Source organism: Miniopterus schreibersii, assembly GCF_964146895.1.
Source record: "Miniopterus schreibersii genome assembly, chromosome: 1".
NCBI classification, from domain to species: Eukaryota; Metazoa; Chordata; class Mammalia; order Chiroptera; family Miniopteridae; genus Miniopterus; species Miniopterus schreibersii.
Window position 1 is genome coordinate 96,433,389 of NC_138101.1, and position 24,083 is coordinate 96,457,471.

Below are 24,083 nucleotides of genomic sequence, written 5' to 3' on the forward strand. Positions count from 1 at the left end.
GAATCTTTTCAGTATATTGCTAACATAAAATTATGCTGCCATGAGCATCTATGTACAAACTGGTTTTTATTTGTCATTTTGAAATTATAGTAAAACTTTAATTTGGATGTTATGATTTATTTTCTTTTAAGAACAAGTTACTGGTGAACTTAATGAAAGCCAAGATAATTTGTCAAAGGTTACTTTTGTACCCAAAAAACTGGAAGAACAGCCTCAGGAAAGATTCCTTTTGGAAGATTTATAGTGCTTTAAATATATGGCTATTCAGAATTTTTATTTTTTATTCACTAACAGGGAAAGAGGAATGGCAGCAGGCATGAAGGATTGGGATTAGTATCACTGAGATAATATGAATGCCTCCTTATTAGATTATAGGATATAAATAGTACTTTTGAAACCACACCTTTTCTTAAATATTACTCAACATGGAACTATATAAACAGGAAATATGGTTAACTAGTAACTCATATGACTTATTTTTAAAATGTATTTAAAGGTCAACTTTATACTTTAAGAAATTTTCTTTTTTCCCCCCTGAGATTTTAGTTGAAAGCATCAGAATAAGTTCAAATTATTTATATTAGGCTGATTATCTGTGTATTAAATGGTTTTTTAAAAATCAGTTTGTGAAATCTGAATGCTTTTATCATTTTTATTATTTTAAAAATCATTAATCAAGACTCAAGAACCAACCATTGGAATTCGTCAACTCTCTCTCTCTGAATGGAGACTATGGCAAGATCATCCTTTTCCTACATATCAAGTTGATCACTCAGATCGATGCCATCATTTTATAAGCATTATGCAAATTATAGAAGGAATGAGACATGAAGAGGTAGGTTTTTATTGTAATTTTCTCTTGCTGGTTTCATGGTGAAACTACAATACTTAATCTTTACTCTTAATTTGAAGTCGTCATTTTTAGAAACAAGTATTGCCTTGGCCGATGTGGCTCAGTTGGTCAGGGCACAAGCTCAGATTGCTGGTTCGGTCCCTGGTCAGGAGGCAGCCAGTTGATGTTTCTCTCCCTCTCCCTTCCTCCCTCTCTCCCTCCCTCTGTCTCTCGCCCTCCTTCCCTCTCCCTTTCTTGCACTCTAAAATCAATTTTTAAAACAAGAAACTGGTATTTATTATAAGAAATGATAGCTAGAATATTTTGTTTTTTTATATATCCTTGTGATCTCAATAAGGAACCAGTTTTCTGCCATAGAAGAAATAGAGTTAATTAGAGGAGTATCATTTGTAAATATTGATAGACCTGAATCAAATTTTAATATATTTAATGATTTATATAAACTTTGTAATTTAAGATTCTTGTTAAATGAGATTTATTGAAATGTTGTCTATCACATAGGTCATGTAGTGTATCTCTTATATCCCGGTGGTAGTTTACAGAATTGTTGATTCCTTGAGCAGTTTCTTGATTATTATTCTTGAGAGAGTCAGAATGATGAACCTATTGTGAGAGTGAAATCCAAAATGCCTGGGTTAGAATCCAAACACTGCCTCTTACTAATTGTGCTTCTGTAAGTTATGTAACCTCTCTATGTCTCAGTTTCATCTATAAAATGGAGATAATGATAATACCTTCTTTATATGGTTGCTGTAGGATTAAAAGACTTCATATGTGTAAGGCACTTAGAACAGTAACTGGCACATATTAAGTACTCAGTAGATTGTAGCTGCTCTTTTTATTATTAGTTATTGTTCATGAATACATGCAAATACAGGAATTAGTTGTGAATCCCAGCAAAACCTGTGCCGTCAAATTAACACATATGTATTTAGTGTCCTGTATATGCCATGAACTGTTCCTGGCCCTGTGGCTACATCATTGAAGAGGCCAGGTAAAATATTCTGTCAGCCCTGGCTGGTGTGGCTTAGTTGGTTGAACATGGTCCCATCCCTGGTTTCGGGCTTAATCCCCAGTAGGGGGTGTGCAGGAGGCAGCCGATTGATTTTTCTCTCTCCTTCTCCTTCCCTCTCTCTCTAAAATCACTAAAAACATATTTTTAAAAAATATTCTGTTAGTGGGGAACATATGTACTATCAGGGAGACAGACATTCTTACATTAATATTTATTGTATTTATTATTCAAAGAGTGGAAAATTAACTGCTTAAGTCCCCAAGTAGTAGAGGAATCGTGATTAAAGTAGCATTCATGGGGAAGAGGGAAAGGTGAGCCAGGAGTGGTGGGGACTGTAGTTTTAAACTTAGAGATAAGAAAGACTTAGAAATTCACTATAAGAATTCTTGGTTGGAAAATTTGTTAAAAATAGTATATTCTAGCCTACAGCCTAGTACACATACAAGTATCATTATTTCAGATGTTCTAAAAGCTGTCCTTAGTTTACTTTCAAAAAGAGTAAATTTAACATATGAATGTGCGCTTTACATTTATATGTATTAATTTCTTAAATCTCTATTTTTAGGAAATTAGAATAATTGTTCTATTAAATGTTAGAAGTAAAAAACTTAGTGTTTATAATCTTATTTTATGCATTTATTAAATTTGTTCTTTCTAAATAGTTATCATGGATCTTCCATGTATTAAGTACTGGGGATACAAAAATAGTAACTGACTAAAGAAATTTATGCCCGGCCAGTATGGCTCAGTGTTTGAATGTCAACCCATGCACCAAGTGGTCGCTAGTTCCATTTCCATGTTAGGGCACATATCTGGTGGGGGCTGTGCAGGAGGCAGCCTATCAATGTTTCTCTCTCATCCATCTTTCTCTCTTTCTCTCCTTCTCTCCCTCTCCCTTCCTCTCTCTAAAAATAAAAAAATATATATTAAAGAAAATTTATGATAATTTCACAGTAGTGTCATTTATAATTTTATTTGATTTATCAGAATAATTTTTTAAGGTATAAAAGAAAATAATTTGAATAATGTAATGTTGTTTGGAAAACATTTTTTAGACTTGGCTTTAAAAAATTATTAATATATTTTTAATTGTCGACAGTATTACAGATGTATCCCATTTTCCCTCCTTTCTCCATCTCTGCCTAGTCCCTATGCATGCCCCCTCCAGGCCTTCACCACCCTATTGTCTGTGTCCACGGGCTGTGCATATAAGCAAGAAAGTTCTTTGGTTTATCTCTTGTCGTCGTCACTCCCCTCCCCCGCCCCCACGGAGATTTGTCAGTTTGTTCCATGCCTCTGTGTCTCGGGTATTATTTTGTTGGTCAATTCATTTTGTTCATTACATTCCACAGATAAATGAGAGCATGTGATCTTTGTCTTTCTCTGGTTGGCATTTGAATAATGTAATATTGTTTGGAAAATATTTTTACGTAGAGTAAAACTCATCTCTTAGAATTGGCTTTTTTGTTTTGTTTTCTTGTGACTTTTTCATTTTCTTTCTTTATAGGGAGAATGCAGCTATGAATTGGAAATTAAATCTTATTTAAAAATGGAAGATGTTAGCTCAACATTTAGTGCTCCCAGGAACAAATACAATCTTGCCAATGGCACCTTTACTAGTAACAAGAAATCTTCATTTACAAAGAATATAAATGAAGGCAGTTCAATCCCAATGACAGAATCTGATGAAGAATGTGCTGAAATTTTTAAACAGACTCGTATCAAACCTAAAATTGTTTCTCTAAAGAGAAAAGCTTTTAAAAAACTGAAAAAAGATCAGCCTAAAAAAGAAAATAATGATGTTGTTATGGATTTTTTAGATACTGATGACAGTTCTACAGTTGAAAATATTTTTCAGGTAGACCTAAATGATAAAAGGGCATCAGATACAGATGAAGTTGCTGCCACATGTGCTATCAATGAAAATGTTAATCAGTCATGTGGATTATTAACAGAATGTCAGATTACAAATAAATCCACTAGTTCATTTGCTGGAAATTTTTTAGATTCTGGTTATAACAGTTTCAGTGATGAGAAATCTGTTTTACATAGCTTATTTCTTCCACTTGAGGAAGAGCTTGTTATAGCTAGAACTGATGACCAATTTTATAATTGTTACTCACTAACAAAAGAGGTACTAGTTAATGTAGAGAGATTTTTATCTCATTCTCCACCACCTCTCAGTGGACTTTCAAATTTGGAACATGAAATTACTAAGGATTCTGCACTTGAAAATTTGCTTTACCTACCCTACACAGAGTATTTACCAAACAATAAACCTACCTGTTTGATATCACATTCAGCTGTAAGTTCTCGACAGGATTTAGAATTAAATTCACTTAAATTTATTAATCATCCTTCTGATAAAAGTTGCCTTTATAGTACAATGAATGATAAGATTTTTGATGAGCCAGGCTTATGTGATTGTGATGATAAAGTACGTAAAAATGTTAAAAATGAAAATTTAGTAAGCAACAATCATACTGAAATAAACATAGGCCCTCCAAAGTATTTTGCTGAAGAAAAGAATTGTGATGTTAACAGTGGGTTCCCAGTATTGCTCACTGATCAGGATGAGAGTTTACCACTATTTGAAGATGTTAATACAGAATTTAATGATATGACCCTTTCTCCCTCGAATAAGGAATGCGAATCTTTACATGTGTCAGACAAAACTTGTATAAACAAAATGGCACTGGTTTCTCAGTTCTTAATTTCTGATGAACTTTTGTTAGACAATAATTCTCAACCCCAAGATCAAATTGCCTATTATACTAACAGTTGGAAATCTCATGAAGATTTGACAGGAGTACATGAGGAAAAACTGAAGAGTGACGAATGTGTTCTTGACTACTCTAAGGATTTATTTCCTGTTACCTTTGATTTAGGATTTTGTATTCCAGATTCTGATGATGAAATAGAACATACATCAAATACAAATAAGAATAAAATTTTAGATGATCTATCTGGAAGGTGTTTAGATGTCAAGGAGATAAGTGATGCAAACTATGTTTCAAATTTAGCAGTAATACCAAGAGATCATGTTGATAGTTCTACGAGTAGAACCATTACTATCTCATCAAGTGAAGATATTCAGAGTCCAACTTCTGCACATTTCCCATTGAGTATAGCAAAAAATAAACAATTTATGTCACCTGGTTATTCTCAGTTTCCTTTGCCAGGAGGGGAAATAGTTATGAGTACACCACTTTCTGAATCAAACACATTGAACTCTAAAAAGAGAAAGGAAATGCCTAGGATGCTAGATTCTAATAAGGGAAAGGTAAATCTACAAAGTTTCAAAGACACATTGAATTCAACTTTTGATGATTCAGGACTTTCTATAGAAAAGACTAAAAATGGGGAACAAATCAACCTACATCAATCCTGTCATTCTGCTGGAGGTAAGATTTCATCTTTCTAGAATAATTGCTCTAGATAAACTTCCGTAATTTTTCAAAATGTAATTTCTCAGTATATGGTGTGTTGAATTAGAGAATTTATGTATTATATATTTCTTAAGTTGATGCTTACTGATATATAAGATTTATAAGATTATTTTACCTACATATATACAGGGTGTCTCCCAAAAATGTATACATACACTTTGAATAATTATAAAGACAGTGTTTATTAAAATACATTTCATTTTCAAAATTGAGCTATCAGTTGTTAAAGTGTGTATACATTTTTGGGGGGCACCCTTTACTTATGGCATGCATGCCATTGGAAAGGTATTACACTGTGAAATATAGAAGTGTAAGATTTGGCCCTAGCCTTTGATTGTAAAACAATTGTGTAGCATACACATTTGAAAAGATAAGAGTAAAATATGTAAATAACTACTAAAGGAATAATAAGATAGTGGATGCTTAGGAGATACAAAAAAAATATCAAAATTTTGAACTGGATTAGCTTAGATTTATAAATGTAGATTTTCATTTTGGCTCCTTGGGAATATGGGATATGTTGAAAATAATAGAGAATTTAGATGTTATAAAATAGTGGGGCGCAAAGTACAAGAATCAAAGTAAGATTTTGGGGGGATAGTATAAAGTAGAGGGTTTATATAGCAAAATATAAATAAAGCTGTATTTGGAGGACTGAGACAAGACTACAAAAGCTCTTAGGGAATCTCTGCTTTTCTGTAATCTAATTCTACACTTACACAAAAACTAGAAAATACAGTGATATATGCTGGGTATTAAAATGATTTTAAATATCCTGTAAGTCTTGTTATATAACTCAACTCTAGTTTATGGGTAGATTATTATAGCAGGCCATTTATGGATTTTACTCCTTCTGGCTGTGGAAAAAGAATAGTAGTAGGATAAAATGAAAGTTTCCTCTGTCAATCTTTCTTACGCTATTCTCAGTAGCAGAGAGCATGATTCATGAATGTTTTATTTAAGATAAAATCTCTTTTAAAGTAAGTTGTGGACATATGTTTAATTTTCGAAAATTGACTATTCCGCATAGTTTTGGAAATACTGTGACATGTATTTTTACATGTATTTTTCCTGTGAGCCTTCAGTATTTGCTTTAACACCTTTATATTAAGTCTGTTATTGGATGAAATCACTTTTTTTGTTTGTGTCATATTTGTATCAAAACTTTTTCTAGCATTGTACTTAACTATTAACCATGGGCAATATAATTATGAATACATATATATTAGGGAATTATTTATTAGAGTACTTAATATTTTTTATTTCATCTAACTGAAATAGAGGATTTAAGGTCATTTGTCATGTTATGTATATACAAAAATAGTTAATTAAAACATCACTAAGCCCGGCCGGGCGTGGCTCAGCAGTTGAGCAACTACCTAGGATACAGGAGATCACACTTGGATTTTCGGTCAGGGCACATGCCTGCAATCCCCAGTCGGGGGCGTGCAGGAGGCAGCTGATCAGTGTTCACTCTCATCATTGATATTTCTCTCTCTGTCTCCCTCTCCTTTCCTCTCTCTGAAATCAAAAAAGATATATTTAAAAAAAAAAAGTCACTGAAGTAGTTAAAAGAAAAGCCTTCTGGAATTAGTTGATTATTATAGCTGAGCCCTGCATTTAATTCTAGAAGGTAATGAAAAAAAAATCTAGTTCAATTATAGAGTGGCTCTTTTGCAAAAAGGATTTATTCAGGTTTGTCTGGGTATATATTTTATTGTCAGAGAGTGTGAGGAGAAATATACTGTGTATTTGTGTTAGTTTTTTATTGCTGTATAACAAATTAGTCCCAGAAACTTAGTGGCTTAAAATAAACATTTATCTCACAGTTTCTGTAGTTTAGGAATTCAAGAGTTTCTTAATTGGGTTGTTCTAGCTTAGGATTTCTCTGGAGGTTATAATCAAGATATCACCTGGGGTTGCTGTCATCTGAAGACTTAACTGGGCATGGACAATCTACTTTCAAGATGGCTTGTTCAAAATGAGGGGGAGGGGTAATTGGAGGCACACAGGAATCTCTAGTCCATAGCAATTCTAAAATGCAGCAGAGCTGAGATTGGAAGTTCCTTGATTAGGATTCAAAGTCTGGGAATAATTCTCCATGGTTCTTGACTTTGCCCTCTGGATGCTTGGTAGCATCCTTTTTCATAACAGATAGCACCTGTGGAGTTTTCGCAGCATACCTTTTAGTAAAAATGTGGGAATCCAAAGCCCTCTTTTCATTTTGTCCTGTCTCTGCCCCTTTTAGTTATAGCTGGCTGTGTTTCTTCCCATATAATTCTTGTAAATTTTTGGGTTTCTTGTGAATCTCATTGGGGTTCATTCCATTAGACACTAGCTTGCCCACAAATCTTTTGGAGCTAAATTCTCTACCTTGGGTTTCTGCTGAGGTGTATAGAGAGAGTTCTTTAATCCTCTCAGAAGGCCTATTTGAGAAGATCCGCGATAAACATCCTAAAGTATCGAGAGAGCCTTGTATCTGACTGAATGCTACTCTGAGGCACCATGCTTGATATTTCTTAGGTCTTAAAGCATTTACAATTATACCCTCAGCTTCATCGAACAATATTTTCCTGGCAGTCCTCTAGATTAGATCTTTGCTTGGAAGACTTCTTAGTTTAATATTGCTTGCCAGCTTCAAAAGCTGGGAATTTTCAAAGCCAGCAAGGCTGTTTTTTGTTTAGTAGTCCTTTCTTGAGCTTATCTCTCCCCTCTTGCAATTTACTTTAACAGCAAGAAGCACAGATGATACCTTAAACATTTTGTCTAGAAATTTCCTTAGCTAGATCACCTCATTCATTAGGCACATTTTCTACTTTCTGTGTTACTGCAAGGTTGCTAAACTTTCTGGCACTACATAAAGGATTCTCTTTCCTCCAATTTCTAGTAAGATTTTCCTTACTTTAACCTCTCACCCACAGCCTCCTCAATAGCCATTAATCTTCCCAGAAATTGTTCCTACAAACAATTCCTGTGAGTCTCTTCAAGCTTTCACTAAAACTCTCCCCAGAAGTTTTTTCAGCTTCAGCCCCCAATCTAGTTCTAAAACTCCCTCCATAGTTTAGTTTTTTGGTATGGCAATTCACTATTTCCAGGTACCACAACCTGTATTATTTATCTACTGCTGCATAACAAATTACACCCCCCACCCCCTTTAATGGCTTAAAACGACGTTTCTGTGGACTAGAAATTCAAGAGTGGTTTAGTAAGGGGTTTGGCTCAGGATATTTCATGAAGTGGCAATCAAGACGTTGGTCAGGGCCAACTGATGTGGCTCAGCTGTTGAGCATTGACCTAGGATCTAGGAGGCTGAGGTTCGATTCCAGGTCAGGGTACCATGCCCTGCTTTCGGGCTCGGTCCCCAGTAGGGGCTGTGCAGGAGGCTGCCAATCAATGACTCCCTCTTCATTGATGTTTCTGTCTCTCTCCCTTCCTCTCTCTGAAATAAGTAAAGATATATTAAAAAAAAAAAAAATGTTGGTCAGGGCTAGAGTTATCTGAAGGCTTGAGTAAGCTTGGAGGATCACACTGTTCTTGGTGGAAGGCCTTGATTTCTTGCCACAGGGGCCTCTCCAATAGGGTTTCTTCTTATGTCCTTACAATGTAGCATCTATATTCCTCCAGAGTGAGTGAGATGTAGAGAGAGCAAGGATGAGGCTGGAATGACTTTTATGACCTAGACTCTGAAGTGATACACCTTCATTTTCATTATATTCTTTTGTTAGAAGCAAGTGATTAAGTCTGCTCGACAGTTAAGGGGAGAGGAATTCTGATTCACCTCTTGAAAGGGAGACATATCAAAGAATTTATATCTTGAAACAATGATAAGGCTCTTACAGAAGGTTTCATAAAGACACAAAGTATTTTCAATCAAAATTTTATGAAAGGGCAAGACTTAAAGCTTTGTTTAAGTACCTGAATAGTTGAAGCATCTTATTTCATACATGAAAGTTTTGTTTTTAGCAATCTTTTCGTTCCCCCAGATGTGTTGTTTTAGTTACAACATTTTGCTGAATATCTTACCAATGTTTAATTTCATGCTGTGCACAAAAACATATGTATATATACATATATATGACATACATATGTACATACATACATAAAAGGTCTTTATATATATTGTCTTATAGCCTGCATTTTCATGCTTTAACTTGTTCAATTAGAAAGAGAATAAGACACAAAGGGCAGGAATACTATCATAGATTTTACAGATGAATTCTAGAATCATTGACTAATAGAATTATGTTTTATACTCTTCTAGCTTCTTTTCAGTTAATTTGTAAAATTGAACCTGAGTCAAATATATGTTTATCAGCAAAAGTTGTCTCAGTTTTCTCACTAGCAGTGTTTTATTTTTCTGTCTCTTATGCTAATTTTTTGTTGTTGTTAATCCTCACCCGAGGATATTTTTCGCATTGATTTTTTTAGGAAGAGTGGAAGGCAGGGAAGGAGGCTGGGGGGGAGGGGAGAGAAAAAGAAACATCGATGTGAGAGAGACACAGTGATTGGCTGCCTCCTTCACATGCCCCGACTGGAGCTGGGGATTGAACCTGCCGCCTAGATACATGCCCTTGACTGGGAATCGAACTCGAGACCCTTCAGTCTGAGGGCTGATACTCTAACCACTAAGCAACACTGTCCAGGGCTCATGCTGATTTGTTTTTGTTTCTGTTTTTTTTAATCCTCACCTGAGGATATTTTTTCCATTGCTTTTTAGAGAGAGTGGAATTGAGAGAGAGAGAGAAACATCGATGTGTCATTGATTGCTTCCTACACTCGCCAGGGTGGGGGATGGAGCCTACAACCAAGGTACGTGCCCTTGGCTGGACTTGAACCTGTGACCCTTCAGTCTGAGGGCCCACGCTCTAAACACCAAGCCAAATCAGCTTGGGCTTATGCTGATTTTTTTGACCAAACTTCTGAAAAGCTATTTTTTTTAGAGTAAGTGTTGAGATTGACAGAAACAGTTCTTATTGTACTGTCAATAAAATAGTTGTGGTTGGATAAACTTAAATCTATTGACTAGATTAATTATTTTTAAATAAATTTTATAGATGAACAGTTAACAAGCAATGAAAGTGAAGGTGATGAGATTTTCCAAAGAAAGAGTAAAAAAGCAAAAGGAAATGTTCTGGAATCCCCCGAGGTGAGTCAGTAATCACAGCAATGTGATCATACAAAGGCTTTTTCTTTCTCCTTATGTCTTTTTACTTTTTACCTTTTACTTTATTTATCTAGGATCAGAAATGTAGTGAAGTTGATTCCCCACTTCATGCTGTAAGAAAGCGCAGGGTTCCTCCAAAGAAAGTAAGTACATAAGTAATGTATAGATAATATATAGTAACGTATAATAACTCAAATTTTTTGGAATCCATATTACAAAAATAGTATCTGTATAGGTGAATGTAGATACATTTGATCTTACAAGTATATAGTTAATAGAAAAATAGATAGTAAATTCTATTTGATTGAAATTTCTATTTTAATTTTATATTTGTTTTAAAAACTATCCCTACTTTTGTCAGTACACCTCAGCAATTCAGCGGGTGTTCATTAAATACCTACTGTTTATCTGCCCGGGAAGATGCTGGAGATACTGCATTGATTATACCCTGGAACTGCTTAAGTCACTTACAATCTGTTAGGAAAGAAAGATAAGTAAATCTTTTGAGTGATAAGAAAAGATAACCACTTAGCCAACACTTTGGGAGTTCTGGCAAGCTTCTTGAAGTTAAAACTTTATTAAATCTCAAAGCATATGTGGCCTTAGGCAAGAGAAGGGAGAAGGGAAGGCATTGTCAACCAGTGAACAGCTTAAAGAATGACACACAGTGGGAAACAGCATCTCTTAATTGGATTGTTAAAACAAAGAGTGACAGGAAGTAAAACTGGAGAAAAATATGGGTCCGTTTTTGGAAGGCCTCATTCTTTCATTTGCTTACTGAGTGGGTTTGAAAAGAGGAAAGGAAGGAGTCCAATATGACTGGTTTTTGGCTTGGGCTGCTTGGCAGATGTATCACAAACCTAGAGAAGACAAGAAAGAGGTAAGTTCAGTGTTGAACATGTTTGAGTGAAGTGTCAGTGTCTGGCAGGCATTGGTGACTGTGAATATGAAGTTTGCGTAGGAGGCAGGTCTTAAGGCTAATGATATTTGTCATCAACTTATAGCTGGTGACTAAATTATGAGATTAGGAAATCTTGTATTTCAGTTCCCTAATAAAATATAGGATAATTTGTGCAATATTAATAAAAAATGCAGTCAGTCCATATTAACTTTGTAAACTCATATAAAATGAGAATCTCTCTAACTAGACTGTCTGGTTGACTTATCAGAAATGAATTAAAACATTGATAATGTAATCATTCCATTTTAAACTAAAATTATTCCTATTAATTGAAATTTGATTGATAAACTTTTGAGTCTTTTGATCAGTTTTATATTGTTCTGTCAAAGATACAGTGATAGGCCTCCTAGTCAGAAATTGTTTTTCTTTTTTTCACTTTTTATTTTTTATTTATTTTATTTTATTTTAAATTTATCTTTATTGTTGAAAGTATTACAGGTATCCCATTTTTTCCCCCCCATTGATCCCACATCTACCTCACTACCACCCACTCCCCAGGCTTTACTCCATTATTGTCTGGGTCCATGGGTTATGCATATATGCATATAACTTTTTTGGTTAATCTCTTCTCACCCTCCACCACCTCTTCCCTCTTCCCTCTGAAATATGACCATCTGTTGCATGCTTCAATGTCTCTGGATCTATTTAGTTTGTCAGATTCTTTTGTGCATTAGCTTCCTCTTAAAGAGGACCCTTCAACATTTCTGGTTGGTGGTGATGAACTCCTTTAGCTTTTTCTTGTCTGTGAAGCTCTTTATCTGACCTTCAGTTCTAAATGATAGCTTTGCTGGGTAGAGCAATCTTGGTTGTAGGTTCTTGCTTTTCATCACTTTGAATATTTCTTGCCACTCCCTTCTGGCCTGCAAAGTTTCTGTTGAGAAATCAGTGGACAGTCGTATAGGTGCTCCCTTGTAGGTAACTAATTGCTTTTCTCTTGCTGTTTTTAAGATTCTCTCTTTGTCTTTAACCTTTGGCATTTTAATTATGATGTGTCTTGCTCTGGGCCTCTTTGGGTTCCTCTTGTTTGGGACTCTCTGTGCTTCCTGGACTTGTAAGTCTATTTCTTTCCCCAGGTAGGGGAAGTTTCCTGTCATTATTTTTTCAAATAGGTTTTCACTTTCTTCTCCCTCTGACATCCCCACAATGCGAATGTTGGACCACTTGAGGTTGTCCCAGAGACTCCATACATTGTCTTCATATTTCTGGATTATTTTTCCTTTTTACTCTTCTGGTTGGGTGTTTTTTCTTTCCTCATATTGAAAATTGCTGATTTGATTCTCAGCATCCTCTACTCTACTGTTGATTCCCTGTAAATTATTCTTCATTTCAGTTGGTGTAGCCTTCATTTCTGATTGGTACTTTATTATGTCATCAATAATATCACTAGTTTCTTTAATATTCTTAATAAGATCCTTGAGCATGCTTATAACCATTATTCTGAACTCTATATCTAGTGGCTTGCTTGGTTCTATTTCATTTAGTTCCTCTTCTACAGGTTTCTTCTGTTTTTTCCTTTGTGACGTGTTTCTTTGCCTCCACATTTTGGCAGCTTCCTGGTGTTTGTTTCGCTCAGTCTCCACAGTCACCTGTACTGGCCTTCTAGATGCTCCCCTGTGTGGGCTGTGTGCCTGTTGTAGTTGAGCCTCGGTTGCTGTTGGCATCACTAGGAGGAATTTACCCACAGGCCAATCGGCTGTGAGGACCAGCTGCAACTGCAGCCAAAGAACTGCTGTGCTGGAGACACCTCTACAGAGCAGGATTTACTTTAGTGGAGTTTTGGTGTACCTAGTACGCCCCTTGAGTGTGTCATTCGTGCATGTGCTAGGGTTGTAATCCAGCATGGTTCAGTCTGACGCCCAGGTGCACTGTCTCTTTGCACCGTCCAGGAGGTGCAAAGTCAGCCTCTGTCTGTGTCTAGGGTCCCCCAGTGTGAGCTACACAGCAATCTGTATTTGGCTGCTACTTGTGCTGGGCTTGGCGATGTCCAGGAGAGGCCAAACTATGAACCAGTGCAGGCTGCCATTACTTCCAAGACGTATGGGACACGCTGAGGCCAGGTGCAACTTGTTTGAGGGATTTTAGGAAAGTCCTAAGCCTGAGGCTAGAGAGGCCACTTGCATAGAAAAGCCACTGGAAATGGCTTGGATGAGCTTGCAAGTGCAGGGGTCGGGATTTCTAGGAATCACCAGGGTGGGGCCTAAGGTGTGAGTCAGGTGCTGGAGATTCAAATATGGCACCTGCCTGCTGGCTCTGTGGGGGGAGGGCTCGCCAAAGGAGCAGTGGCCTCTGCCAGCTCTTTTGTCTGGGAGAAAGCTGTCCCTCTACCTCTCACCCCAATTTCAGGCAAGTTAGTTCCTCCCTGAATTTCCCAGTTTCCTTTCAAGCCCCAGTGCTGTAGCTCAGAGGGAGCAGGCCTGAGTGAGTTTGTGTGTGGGCCTTTTAAGAGGAGCTGCCTGGGACTCCCACAGCCTCCATGTCACTCAGTCACAATCCCTGCTGGTTTTCACAGCCTGAAGTTGTGGGGACTTCTCTTCCTGGCCCTGGAACCCTGGGCTAGGGGCCCTGTTGTGGGGCTGGGACCCCCTTGCTCCTCCGGGAAACCTCCACCACTGAGATATTCCTCCTGGTTTTAAACCACAGCACCGGGTGTGGGACTGCGGCTGCATCTCCAGGATCCAGCCTGGATTCCACCCACATCTCTGCCTCTCCTACCAGTCTCAATGCTTCTTCTGTTCCCTTGTCATAGGACTTCTGTTCAGTTTTATTTCAGGGGGTTTTGAATGTTGGTTGTTCTGTATTTTAGTTTTAATTTTGATGTGGTTGTGTGAGGTGGTGGGTACTGCAGTTACCTATGCTGCCATCTTGTTGTATGACTGTCCAAAATTTGTTTTTCTTATATTAGTTTTTTGGTTTGCAAGGACTCCTGTATGCTTGGACTGATTTTGATACTTATATTTACAGACTTAATTATATTTTGTGAAGGCTTTCAGGATCTTCTAAAGGAAACAGTTAAATTAAAAATAGAAGTTTTCATCAAGTACATTTGATATAATGCTAAATTGAGTGAATACTATACTAGTACAGTATTACATATATTACCTAATTTAGTATTTTTGTACTTATTATCAATTCTTTTTCCCCCCCCACTTTCCCAAACTTTATAAAAGGAAAAGCAATGATGGTAAATCTCTAAAACATAGTCAATTTCCTGGGATTCTTCCCTTGAAAATCTGATGTTTGATTTCAAAACACATACCAGGGCATACATGGTTTATAACTGTAGTAAGTAGGTGAGAGGCCGAAATCCTAAAATGTTCATTTTCCAACTTTCCCTAGTGTGTGGTCTGTCTTTGGATCAGCAATAATTGCCTGAACAACTACTATGGCTTCATTAATTTTTGTCTATAGCTCTCTGAGTTCTTTTATATGCAGCAATGACAGAATTTGAGCAGCTTTATTAAGAACTGCATCTCCTTGTCAAAACCAAGATTATGCTTGTCTAAAGCAACAGGCAATCCCTCTTTTGCTTTAGCAACTGCATCCTGTGTCAGGTACTCCTGGACCAAAATGCAAATTGTCTTAAGCATCACCAGGTAGTCGTCATGACAATGAATCTGAAAAAATTTAGCCAAAGCCATTATACTAGCCTTAACATTAGGATTATTAACACCCAAATTGATCAATGGCTCTGCATTTTTAGCTGCACTGTCAGTATGTTTTGTATTATCAAATACTGAGTCCTTATATTTTTCAGCACTATCTCCATATTCAAGTCTAACAGCTAAACCAAGAAGCCAGTTAATTGCTTCTCATCAATCTTGAATCTTGAAAGGACAGCTAACATCTGTGAGATACTTTTCAAAGAACTTGGGCCAGTCACTGCTGTGGATGTTTCTTAAATTACCTCTGTCTTCAATCTTGTAGTGTCTGATTTTCTGGTCTTCAAGCCAAACAATAATGTTTCTAAATTCTCTTTCATCTTTGCAGTTGAAACTGGCAGGGTTGTGGTAGTCGAGGGCCGTCAGCATGGACATGGTCCCGGCGTCTCGCTCTGATCCCCCGGGCTTCGGCCAGGAGAGGAGAGGCGAGGAGGGGCGGGTGGAGAAGGTAGCCGCGACCGAGTGGGAAACTCAATTCTTAAATATTATGTATTTGTTACAGGGCCCTGAGTTGTGAGAGCATTTTATTTTTCTAACAAGAAAATGTTAGGTAAACTTTTAAAAACCTGAAACTAAAAGCAACAACCCTGGAGATTAGGATATTTAGATACAATAATCAAATTATATTTTCTTATGCAAGAATTTTATTGAATTATTATAGTTGGAATTATCATCTAGTGATGAGAGCGAGGATTTTTCTGAACACCCACAACTAGAAGACTTTAAGAGTTGTAACAGGAATACCAAAAGAAGCACCAAAGTCCGAAAGAGACAGAATCACCTGAAGGTAAACTTTTTTTTAGTTTGTTATTTTTATATATATATGTGTATATATATGTATGTATACTATACATGTATTTAAAGAACATTAGATTTTACATAGAAATAGATTTCTCACTATAATTTTTTTTAAAAAAATATGTTTTTATTGATTTCAGAGAGAAGGGAGAGAGAGAGAGAGAGACATCAATGATGAGAGTCATCATTGATCGGCTGCCTCCTGCTCACCCCTGACTGGGGATCCAGCCCGAAACCCGGGCATGTGCCCTGACCGGGAATCAAACTGTGATCTCCTGGATCCTAGGTCGATGCTCAACCGCTGAGCCATGCCCAGCTGGGCTCTATAATTGATAAAAAAAAATTCCAAAAGTCAAAAATATTTTTACCCCAATTTTACTTTTTTTTTTTTTTTAATCCTCATCTGAGGATATTTTCCATTGCTTTTCAGAGAGAGTGGAAGGGAGAGTGGAAGAGAGAAATATCGATGTGAGAGAAACACATTGATTAGTTGCCTCTTGCATGTTCCCTGACGAAGGTCAGGGATTGAACCTGCAACCGAGGTATGTGCCCTTGGCCCTAATCGAACCCAGGACCCTTCAGTCCACAGGCCGACACTCTAACCACTGAGGCAATCTAGCCAGGGCCCAATTTTATGTTTTTACTTGGAATTAAAATCTCAGGGTGTGGTATTTTTGTTTCTTTTTGTGTTTTGAAACTATCTTGCAGTGTTGTGTTATTTTGAGTAACTAAATGAAGAAACTAGTGTATTGACAATTTAAGATTCAAATTGAAGGAAATCTGAGTTTTAGAGTATTTGCTGCTTTTTCAATAATTTTATTTTACTAATTGATTTTTTTAGAAAGACAGACATTGATTTGTTGTTCCACTTATTTATGCATTCATTGGTTGATTCTTGTATGTGCCCTGACCAGGGATTGAACCCACATCCTTCACGTTATCAGGATGACACTCGAACCAACTGAGCTATTACAATCATTGTATTGTTTTTCTTATCTCTATCCAATATTTAAATCCTTGGAAAAGAATTCTCAGCACCTTTTTTCTGATCATTCCTTTTGTGGTGCAGTATTTTCCTGGCAAAAATTAAAATAGCTGGAAGAGTCAGGAAACTTTATGCTTACTTAAAAAAAAAGAGCTCTGGCCAGCATGACTAGAGCATTGGTTAGAGAATTGGCCCTGGCACCTGAGGGTTGATGGTTCGATTCCCAGTCAAGGGCACATACCTGGGTTGCAGGTTTGATTTCTAGTCGGGGCTCATGTGGGAGGCAGCCAATCCATGTGTGCCTTGATGTTTCTCTCTCCTTCCCCTCTTCCTTCACTCTCTAAAAGCAATGGAAAAAATATCCTCACTCCTTGGGTGAGGATTAAAAATAAAAGGAAAAGAAAAACGGAAAACATTCAGTAAGCTGCCATGCTGACATGTACTTATTTAAATAGGTATGCTACTTTATCAAGTCTTCTTGCAGTTTTGTGTCTTCATTTTTTGGTCTTAAAAAGCATTTGCATGAAATCCATTTTCCAGAACTATTTCCAGTTATTTAAGGAAAGTAAATGATTTTCTCATCAGTATTGTCTTTTCTAATTTGTCTTAGCTTGTAGCTAGGAAGTTTTTAGATGACCAAGCAGACCTTTCCCAAGAAGATGCAGAATGTGTTTCATCAGATGAAAATGATGAGTCAGAAAATGAAAAAGATTCCTCATTACTTGACTTCTTAAATGATGAGACTCAGCTTTCACAGGCAATAAATGGTAAATGATATAATGATGCTTCTTTTTCTTTGAATTTTCAATGTTTTTAATGTGGTTGTAGTTAAGCATTTTAGTTATCAAAGAACCTTGATTTTAAATGGAATTAAATTTGGTACATGTGAAATATTTGGTCATTTTCATTCAAATTCTGAAATGTTTGCTTTATTTTAGACTTGGTTATTTATAGGCTTTTGCTAATTTGATTGTTTCTCTCCAGAACAACCTAGCTGACCCAGTGTCAAATGTTTATTTAACAAGTATTTAGTGCCCACTATGTGCCTGGTACTATGTAAGGTTCTTGAGAAAGCTATATCAGTGAACAAAATGGACAGAAATCTCTACCTTTAACATTTGAATGGAAGGAGACAATACACATAACTAAATTATTTAGTATAAGATGAAAAATTTATAGAGAAATTAAAAAATTGAGTAAGACAAGGATTTGGAGTGGCAGGGGTTAAAGGGATTAATAATGCACAAGCTGTAATTTTATATAAAGTGTTGAGGGTTAGACCTTATTGAGGTGACATTTCATCAAACTCCAGAAGGAGATGAAGAATTTAGCAATGTGGATTATAAAACCAGCTGAGACACAAAGCTAAATTTATTAAATTTGCTGAGAAGGGGAGATCTACTTTTGGTCAACACTCTTTCTAAAAAATGCTGGAGCAAATCTTATACATAATACATTAAGAGAAGAGGATTCATATTGGCTCTAATTGAAATAGGAAAGCTTCTGTTGGGCTTTTCAGTGTTTTGATATTTTACAGATCTTGCCATTTATTCTGCTCTTGCAATCCCTGATACGATTTGAGACAGCAAAGTTTCCCAAGATCCATGACTTTATTTTTTTTTTAACACTTTTTTTATTGATTTGAGAGGAAAGGAGGGAGGGCAGGAGGGAGAATGAGAGAGATAAATATAGATTTGTTCTTCCACTTATTTATGCATTCATTGGTTGATTCTTGTATGTGCCCTCACCCGGGATTGAACCCACAACTCTGGCATATTGAGAAGACACTCTAACCAACTGAGCTACCCAGCCAGTGTGGCCCATGCCTTTAAAGGAAAAAGGTCTTAAAGACAAAGTTTTCAGTGCTATGTTGTTGATACTAATATGATTTACAGAATAAGGTTTCTTAGTAGTATGCCCTTGATACTTATTAACAGAAGTGGCTATTGAAGGTTTACAGTATAATCTGGTTGGAGAAAGTTGATGCATAGACAACCACCAGTATAAAGGTCCTGAGGCAGGAGTGTGCTTGGCATGTTCAAGGAAGGCATTGTGCCTGGAACTGAGTGAGGGAGAGGGGTAGTAGAAGAAAGTGAGATCAGAGAGGTGATGAGTAGCCAGCTCATGATTTGACTTATTGTAGTAGTATCACTGTAGCTTCTGTGTGGAAGATGGCCTATAGGGGAGCAAAGGTGGAAGAAGAGACCATTTAAGAGGCTATATATAATCTACTCAAGGAGTGATAGTTGTTTCTACCAAGGTAGTGGCAGTGAGAGGGTGGGTAAGATTGGATTCTAGGTACAGGTAGCAGGATTATTTTTATTTTTTTTATTATTTTTCAATCCTCACCAGAGGATATTTTTTCCAGTGCTTTTCAGAGAGAGTGGAGGGCAGGGGGGAGAGAGGTAGAAACATCAGTGTGAGAGAAGCACATCGATTGGTTACCTCCAGCTTGCACGCTGACTGGGGCTGGGGATTGAGCCTGCAACCGAGGTACGTGCCCTTGGCCAGAATCGAATCTAGGACCCTTCAGTCCACGGGCCAATGCTCTAACCACTGAGCCAAACTGGCTAGGGCTTGACAGGATTTTCTGATGGGTTAGAGAGGAAAAGAGGAGTCAGTGGGCTTGAGCAACAGGAGGGACCTAGTTGTTGCTATCTGATTTGGGAGGCTGCCTGTGGAGCTGTTGGGATGAAGAGTAGGGAGATCTGAAACTCTATTTTAGACATAGTATGTTTGAAATATGTAGGATTTCAAAGTGTTTTTAAGTTAAACCTCAGAATTCACATCTTTTTTTCATGTTTCATTTCTTAAGTACTCTTTGCTAAAACTTTAAAAAATGAGAGGCATATGAATCTCACATGAATTATGCTTAGTGAAAAAAGCCAGATTCAAAAGGTTACATACTGTATATTTTTATTTATACAACATTCTGGAAAAGGTAAAACTGTAGGGACAGTAAATAGATTAGTGGTTGCCATAACAATGAATTTGTCAAGACTCAAAACTGTACCCTAAAGAGGATGAATTTTACTGTATATACATAATATCTAAAAAAAAAATCTTTGAAAGTTCCTTGATTTTGAATCCTAAACAGTAAACTGGAAGTAAGGATCTCATTGAGTTTGTAGGGATTTAGCATGAGTCAGGAGGAAGGACATCTAATAGTTGAAGCTAGCTATGGAATGAATGAAGATAAGGGAAATAGTATTCAGAGTTATACGACTTGTACCAAGCACTGTAGTCTTCAGATTAGCAGTTATCCCTCAAAATAATGGGTGCCAATTAATTTAATCACCCCAAAATGTACAGGAAAATGGGAAACAAAAATTAAGTTGCTTTCTGATTATAACCTTAAAAATATAGACATAAATAAAAACCTGTGTGGTGTTCAGTGTTTGCTTGACTGAAAACAATGAAACATACATAACTGTTGTCCATGGCTTTTGATGTTTTTGAACATTTTTTTGGATGGGGGAGGCTGGATTTTTTGTGTTTTACTGAATACTTTCTATAGGTCAGTCCTAAGGTCTTTGTATACATTTATTTTTCATGAAAAGGCACTATCCTAATCCTCATTTTCAGAGAGGAGAGATAGCTAAGGTATAGCACTTAAATTGTCCATGATCACCCAACTAGATGGTCTGATTTCAAAGGCAAAACTTCTAACTCTGCATTTTAAATAATAATTTTTAGACATCTTTTTATATATTAAATACCTTTTGTGTAAAATAATTTTACAGGGCTTGAATCATGTGAATTTGGAATAGGTCAAAATTAAATACTTTTCTAATTTTCATTTAAATAATTTTGCTATTTGAAATTTTTATTATCTTTACACAGATTCTGAAATGAGAGCTATTTACATGAAATCTGTGCGCAGTCCATTGATGAGCAGTCGGTACAAAATGGTCCATAAGAAACATAACAACATAAACATTTTCTCACAGGTATAAACTCCAGAGATATAGTAGAGAATTTCCTGAAGGTGATGTTCAAGTATGTTTCTATTAGTGAAATCTCCATTTTGTTTCTAAAACTGGACTATCAGAGATAATTGGGATAATTTCTTCTCTGAGTCAGGAAGGTGGACTAAATGAATTCTCAAAATCCCTTTTAGTCCTAATTTTGCTCAAATTGTTGTCTTTCATTTTAGCTAATTAGAATATACCATTAAATTATTTTCTACTTAGGAGAATGTTTAAAGAAGTGACTAGAACTTCATCTACTAAATTTTTTTTAAAATCGTGTTTTTATTGTTTTTTTTTAGAGAGAGGGAGAGGGAAACATTGATCGGTTGTCTCCTGCATACACTGACTGGAGATCAAACTTGCAACCTGGGCATGTGCCCCGACTGGGAATTAAACTGGTGATCTTTCGGTACATGGGTCGACACTTAACCAACTGAGCCACACCAGCTAGGGCTACCAGTTAAATTTTTAATTCTTATATGTTGTCGTATTTCTTTTGAAAATTTTCCCCCCCATAAAAATGTTAATTCTAAAAATTATAATTATTTTTCATTTATGGATAACATTTTTATATTAGTCTTATTTGTCTATAAATTGCAATGTACAGCTTGGTAATATGGTCATTCATATCTCTGTGCTTCCACTGTGTTTATTATATAGCACTCATCACATTGCTTATAAGTTACTGTTTATTTTTCTGGCTACCTACACTAGACTGTTCATTTCTAGAGGGTAAATAATTATATTTTTTTATCCCCAAAGTCCCCACTTTAATATACTCAGTATATGTTAGTTGAGCAAATGACTCAATTAACAAAGTAAGTGAAATAGATAAAATATTGACAAATATCTTAAAAGAATGTTAACTACATATTGTTTTTATGAAAGAAATTTGTAATTTCTTATTTATATTTTTATTGTAGATTCCTGAGCAAGACGAAACCTATTTAGAAGACAGTTTTTGTGTTGATGAAGAGGAGTCTTGCAAAAGTCAATCAAGTGAAGAAGTGTGTGTTGATTTTAATTTAATAACTGAAGATTCTTTTGCAAATGGGAGTAAAAAATATAAAACCCGACGTGCAGTAAAGCTAAACAAAATGAAGATGGGACAGAATTGTGCACTTTCAAAAAAGAAATTATCCAGAATTATTTTACTGGATGATTCAAGTGAGGAGGAAAACAGTGTAAATGATAAAAGAGACTCCAATATTGTGGTTAACTCAAGCACTGTTAAAAAGAGCAAACAGCAGGACCATTGTTTGAACTTAGCACATTCTGGGTCTTCCTTGCAGTCCAAGGACCATTCTAATCCAACTGTTAATCAATTGCCAAAGGAGAGACAAGAGACACTACTTAATTTAAAGGATACAGCTTCTGATGTCTTGGACTCTAAACCTCAGAGCCGAAATAAAATTAAATCTATCTCACCATCCTTCACTGCTGTTGATTCACAGAAAGACTGTAGAAAATTTCCAATTCAGTTGAAGGTATGGATCAAAGTAGAGGAAAAAGCCTTCATATGTTTACCAAAAGGTGTCTTTTTTAGTTTGTTTTTTTTTGGCCTGCTTTCTTGTGTGTTTTGTGTCAAATAACTAGGTCAAAGAAAAATTAGCTAATGTTGAGATTCTTCAGGTAAGAAAACAGCCCACTAAATTTTATGGATAATTCATAAATGAGTGCTTAGGTTGTAATTTTTAAAATATGTTAATAGCTTTCTTAATAACACTCTATATGGAAACTTGCTAATTTTATAAAAAGGCTGTAGGAAAATGAGCTTTCTGTAAGGTAAAATTAACAAAAATTACATGCTTAGAACTAGGGCCTCCACTCAGATGAACCTTTCTTTCCCCTACTGAAGGCTTCAGGTATGTAACTCTCATCTCTATTGGGTAGAGGAGTTTAGGGGCAGCACCTAATTTCCTTCCTTCCTGAATGGCTGAGGAATCCAGTTTCCAGCTTCTCCCTATCTTGCTATTGCTTAAATAACCCCTAAGACCATTTTTAGTTTTTGAGAGTTATAGTTAAGTAGTTTTAAGGGATTAAAGTTATAGTAATAGGAATCCCTTAACTGTAAATATTCATTTATTTCCTTGTCATTTAGGAGTGAGACCTAGACCTAGACTTCTGTTTTATTCCAGGTGTTTCAGTCCATTCTGCCTTAGGAATATGCTCCAGTGTCCACACAATGGCTCTCAAATTGGCCAGTTTTAAATTGTCCTCAGGCTTTTATTGCCGAAAGTTATTTCTTGAAGGTATAATTAGGATAAAGTTAACTAGATTAAGTTTTATAATAGATTGGAGATCAAGAAAGTACTTAATTTCTCTGAGCCTGTTTCTTCAGCTGTAGTATATAGAAATAGTATGTAATCCTGAGGGTCAAGGTAGGTAACATAATATTGCACAATACTTGGAAGCCCAGTAAGCACTATCTACATTTCTACTTTGGCATGTTTTAACTAAAAAACAGATATAGCCTAGTAATACTGTGAGGATTGTGAAAAAGATACACAGATTTTAACAGAAATGTGTTTTAAATTTTCTTCTATATCTAATACTACAATTCCATAAAGTATGATTCTTTTCACTTGAAATTAGAAGGGGAAAGAATTTGAGGTAAATTTGAGAAGACGGAGCATAGACTAAGTATCTGTCAAAAACGGTTAGTCAAAATTTAACATGTACTTTGTCATGTATATTGCAAACAGCATTCTCATCTGTCATTTACCTTTTTCTTTTGTTTGTAGTAGTTTTTGCTATAGGAAGAGGTAACTTTTATACAGTCCCCATTTTCCCCCATTTTTTTCTTTATAGTTTCTGACTTAAGCGTTATGTTTAGAAAGCCATTTTCTATTCCAAGATAAGTACATATTTCTGGAATTCTTTTTTTTTTTTTTTAGTGGCCATTTCTTTCTTCATTACATTTGTTCCTTTTTGTGTTTTAAAGATTATTTCTGAGTGATTTAGGAATTCCATCTAGTGTAGGATGTAGGAAGCTGGAAAGATCATTGTTCCCGTCCGTGTAACAACAACAAAATCCAGGTAATCTATAAAATCATAGGTCTAGTCAATTTTTATGGAGCTGAGGTTGCAGGGCAACCAGTTAGTCTGACATTTAAGGAGAGACAAGTGCCTTCAATGGGAGACTTGATGAGACTTGGGAGAGTCACTGGACACTGTACAATCTGGTAAGAAGAATTCAGATAAAACTGTAATGAATTGCAAAAGGCA

The 24,083-nt window shown here is 36.1% G+C and overlaps 1 protein-coding gene and 1 pseudogene across 3 annotated transcripts in view; one reads left to right on the forward strand and one right to left on the reverse strand.

Annotated features, from left to right (window-relative positions):
• Positions 1-24,083, forward strand: part of FANCM (FA complementation group M) — a 67,907-nt gene that overhangs the window by 38,209 nt on the left and 5,615 nt on the right. For both annotated transcript variants that reach the window (XM_081117085.1, XM_081117086.1), the window contains 8 exons: positions 680-835; positions 3,376-5,272; positions 10,372-10,463; positions 10,556-10,624; positions 15,763-15,888; positions 17,495-17,651; positions 20,728-20,834; positions 21,779-22,342. In XM_081117085.1, the coding sequence (XP_080973211.1) occupies positions 680-835; positions 3,376-5,272; positions 10,372-10,463; positions 10,556-10,624; positions 15,763-15,888; positions 17,495-17,651; positions 20,728-20,834; positions 21,779-22,342 (3,168 nt within the window). The remainder of the gene's footprint in view (positions 1-679; positions 836-3,375; positions 5,273-10,371; positions 10,464-10,555; positions 10,625-15,762; positions 15,889-17,494; positions 17,652-20,727; positions 20,835-21,778; positions 22,343-24,083) is intronic.
• Positions 14,758-15,476, reverse strand: LOC308563082 (RNA transcription, translation and transport factor protein pseudogene; annotated as a pseudogene). Its single transcript has one exon. The product of its transcript is annotated as an RNA transcription, translation and transport factor protein pseudogene (transcript).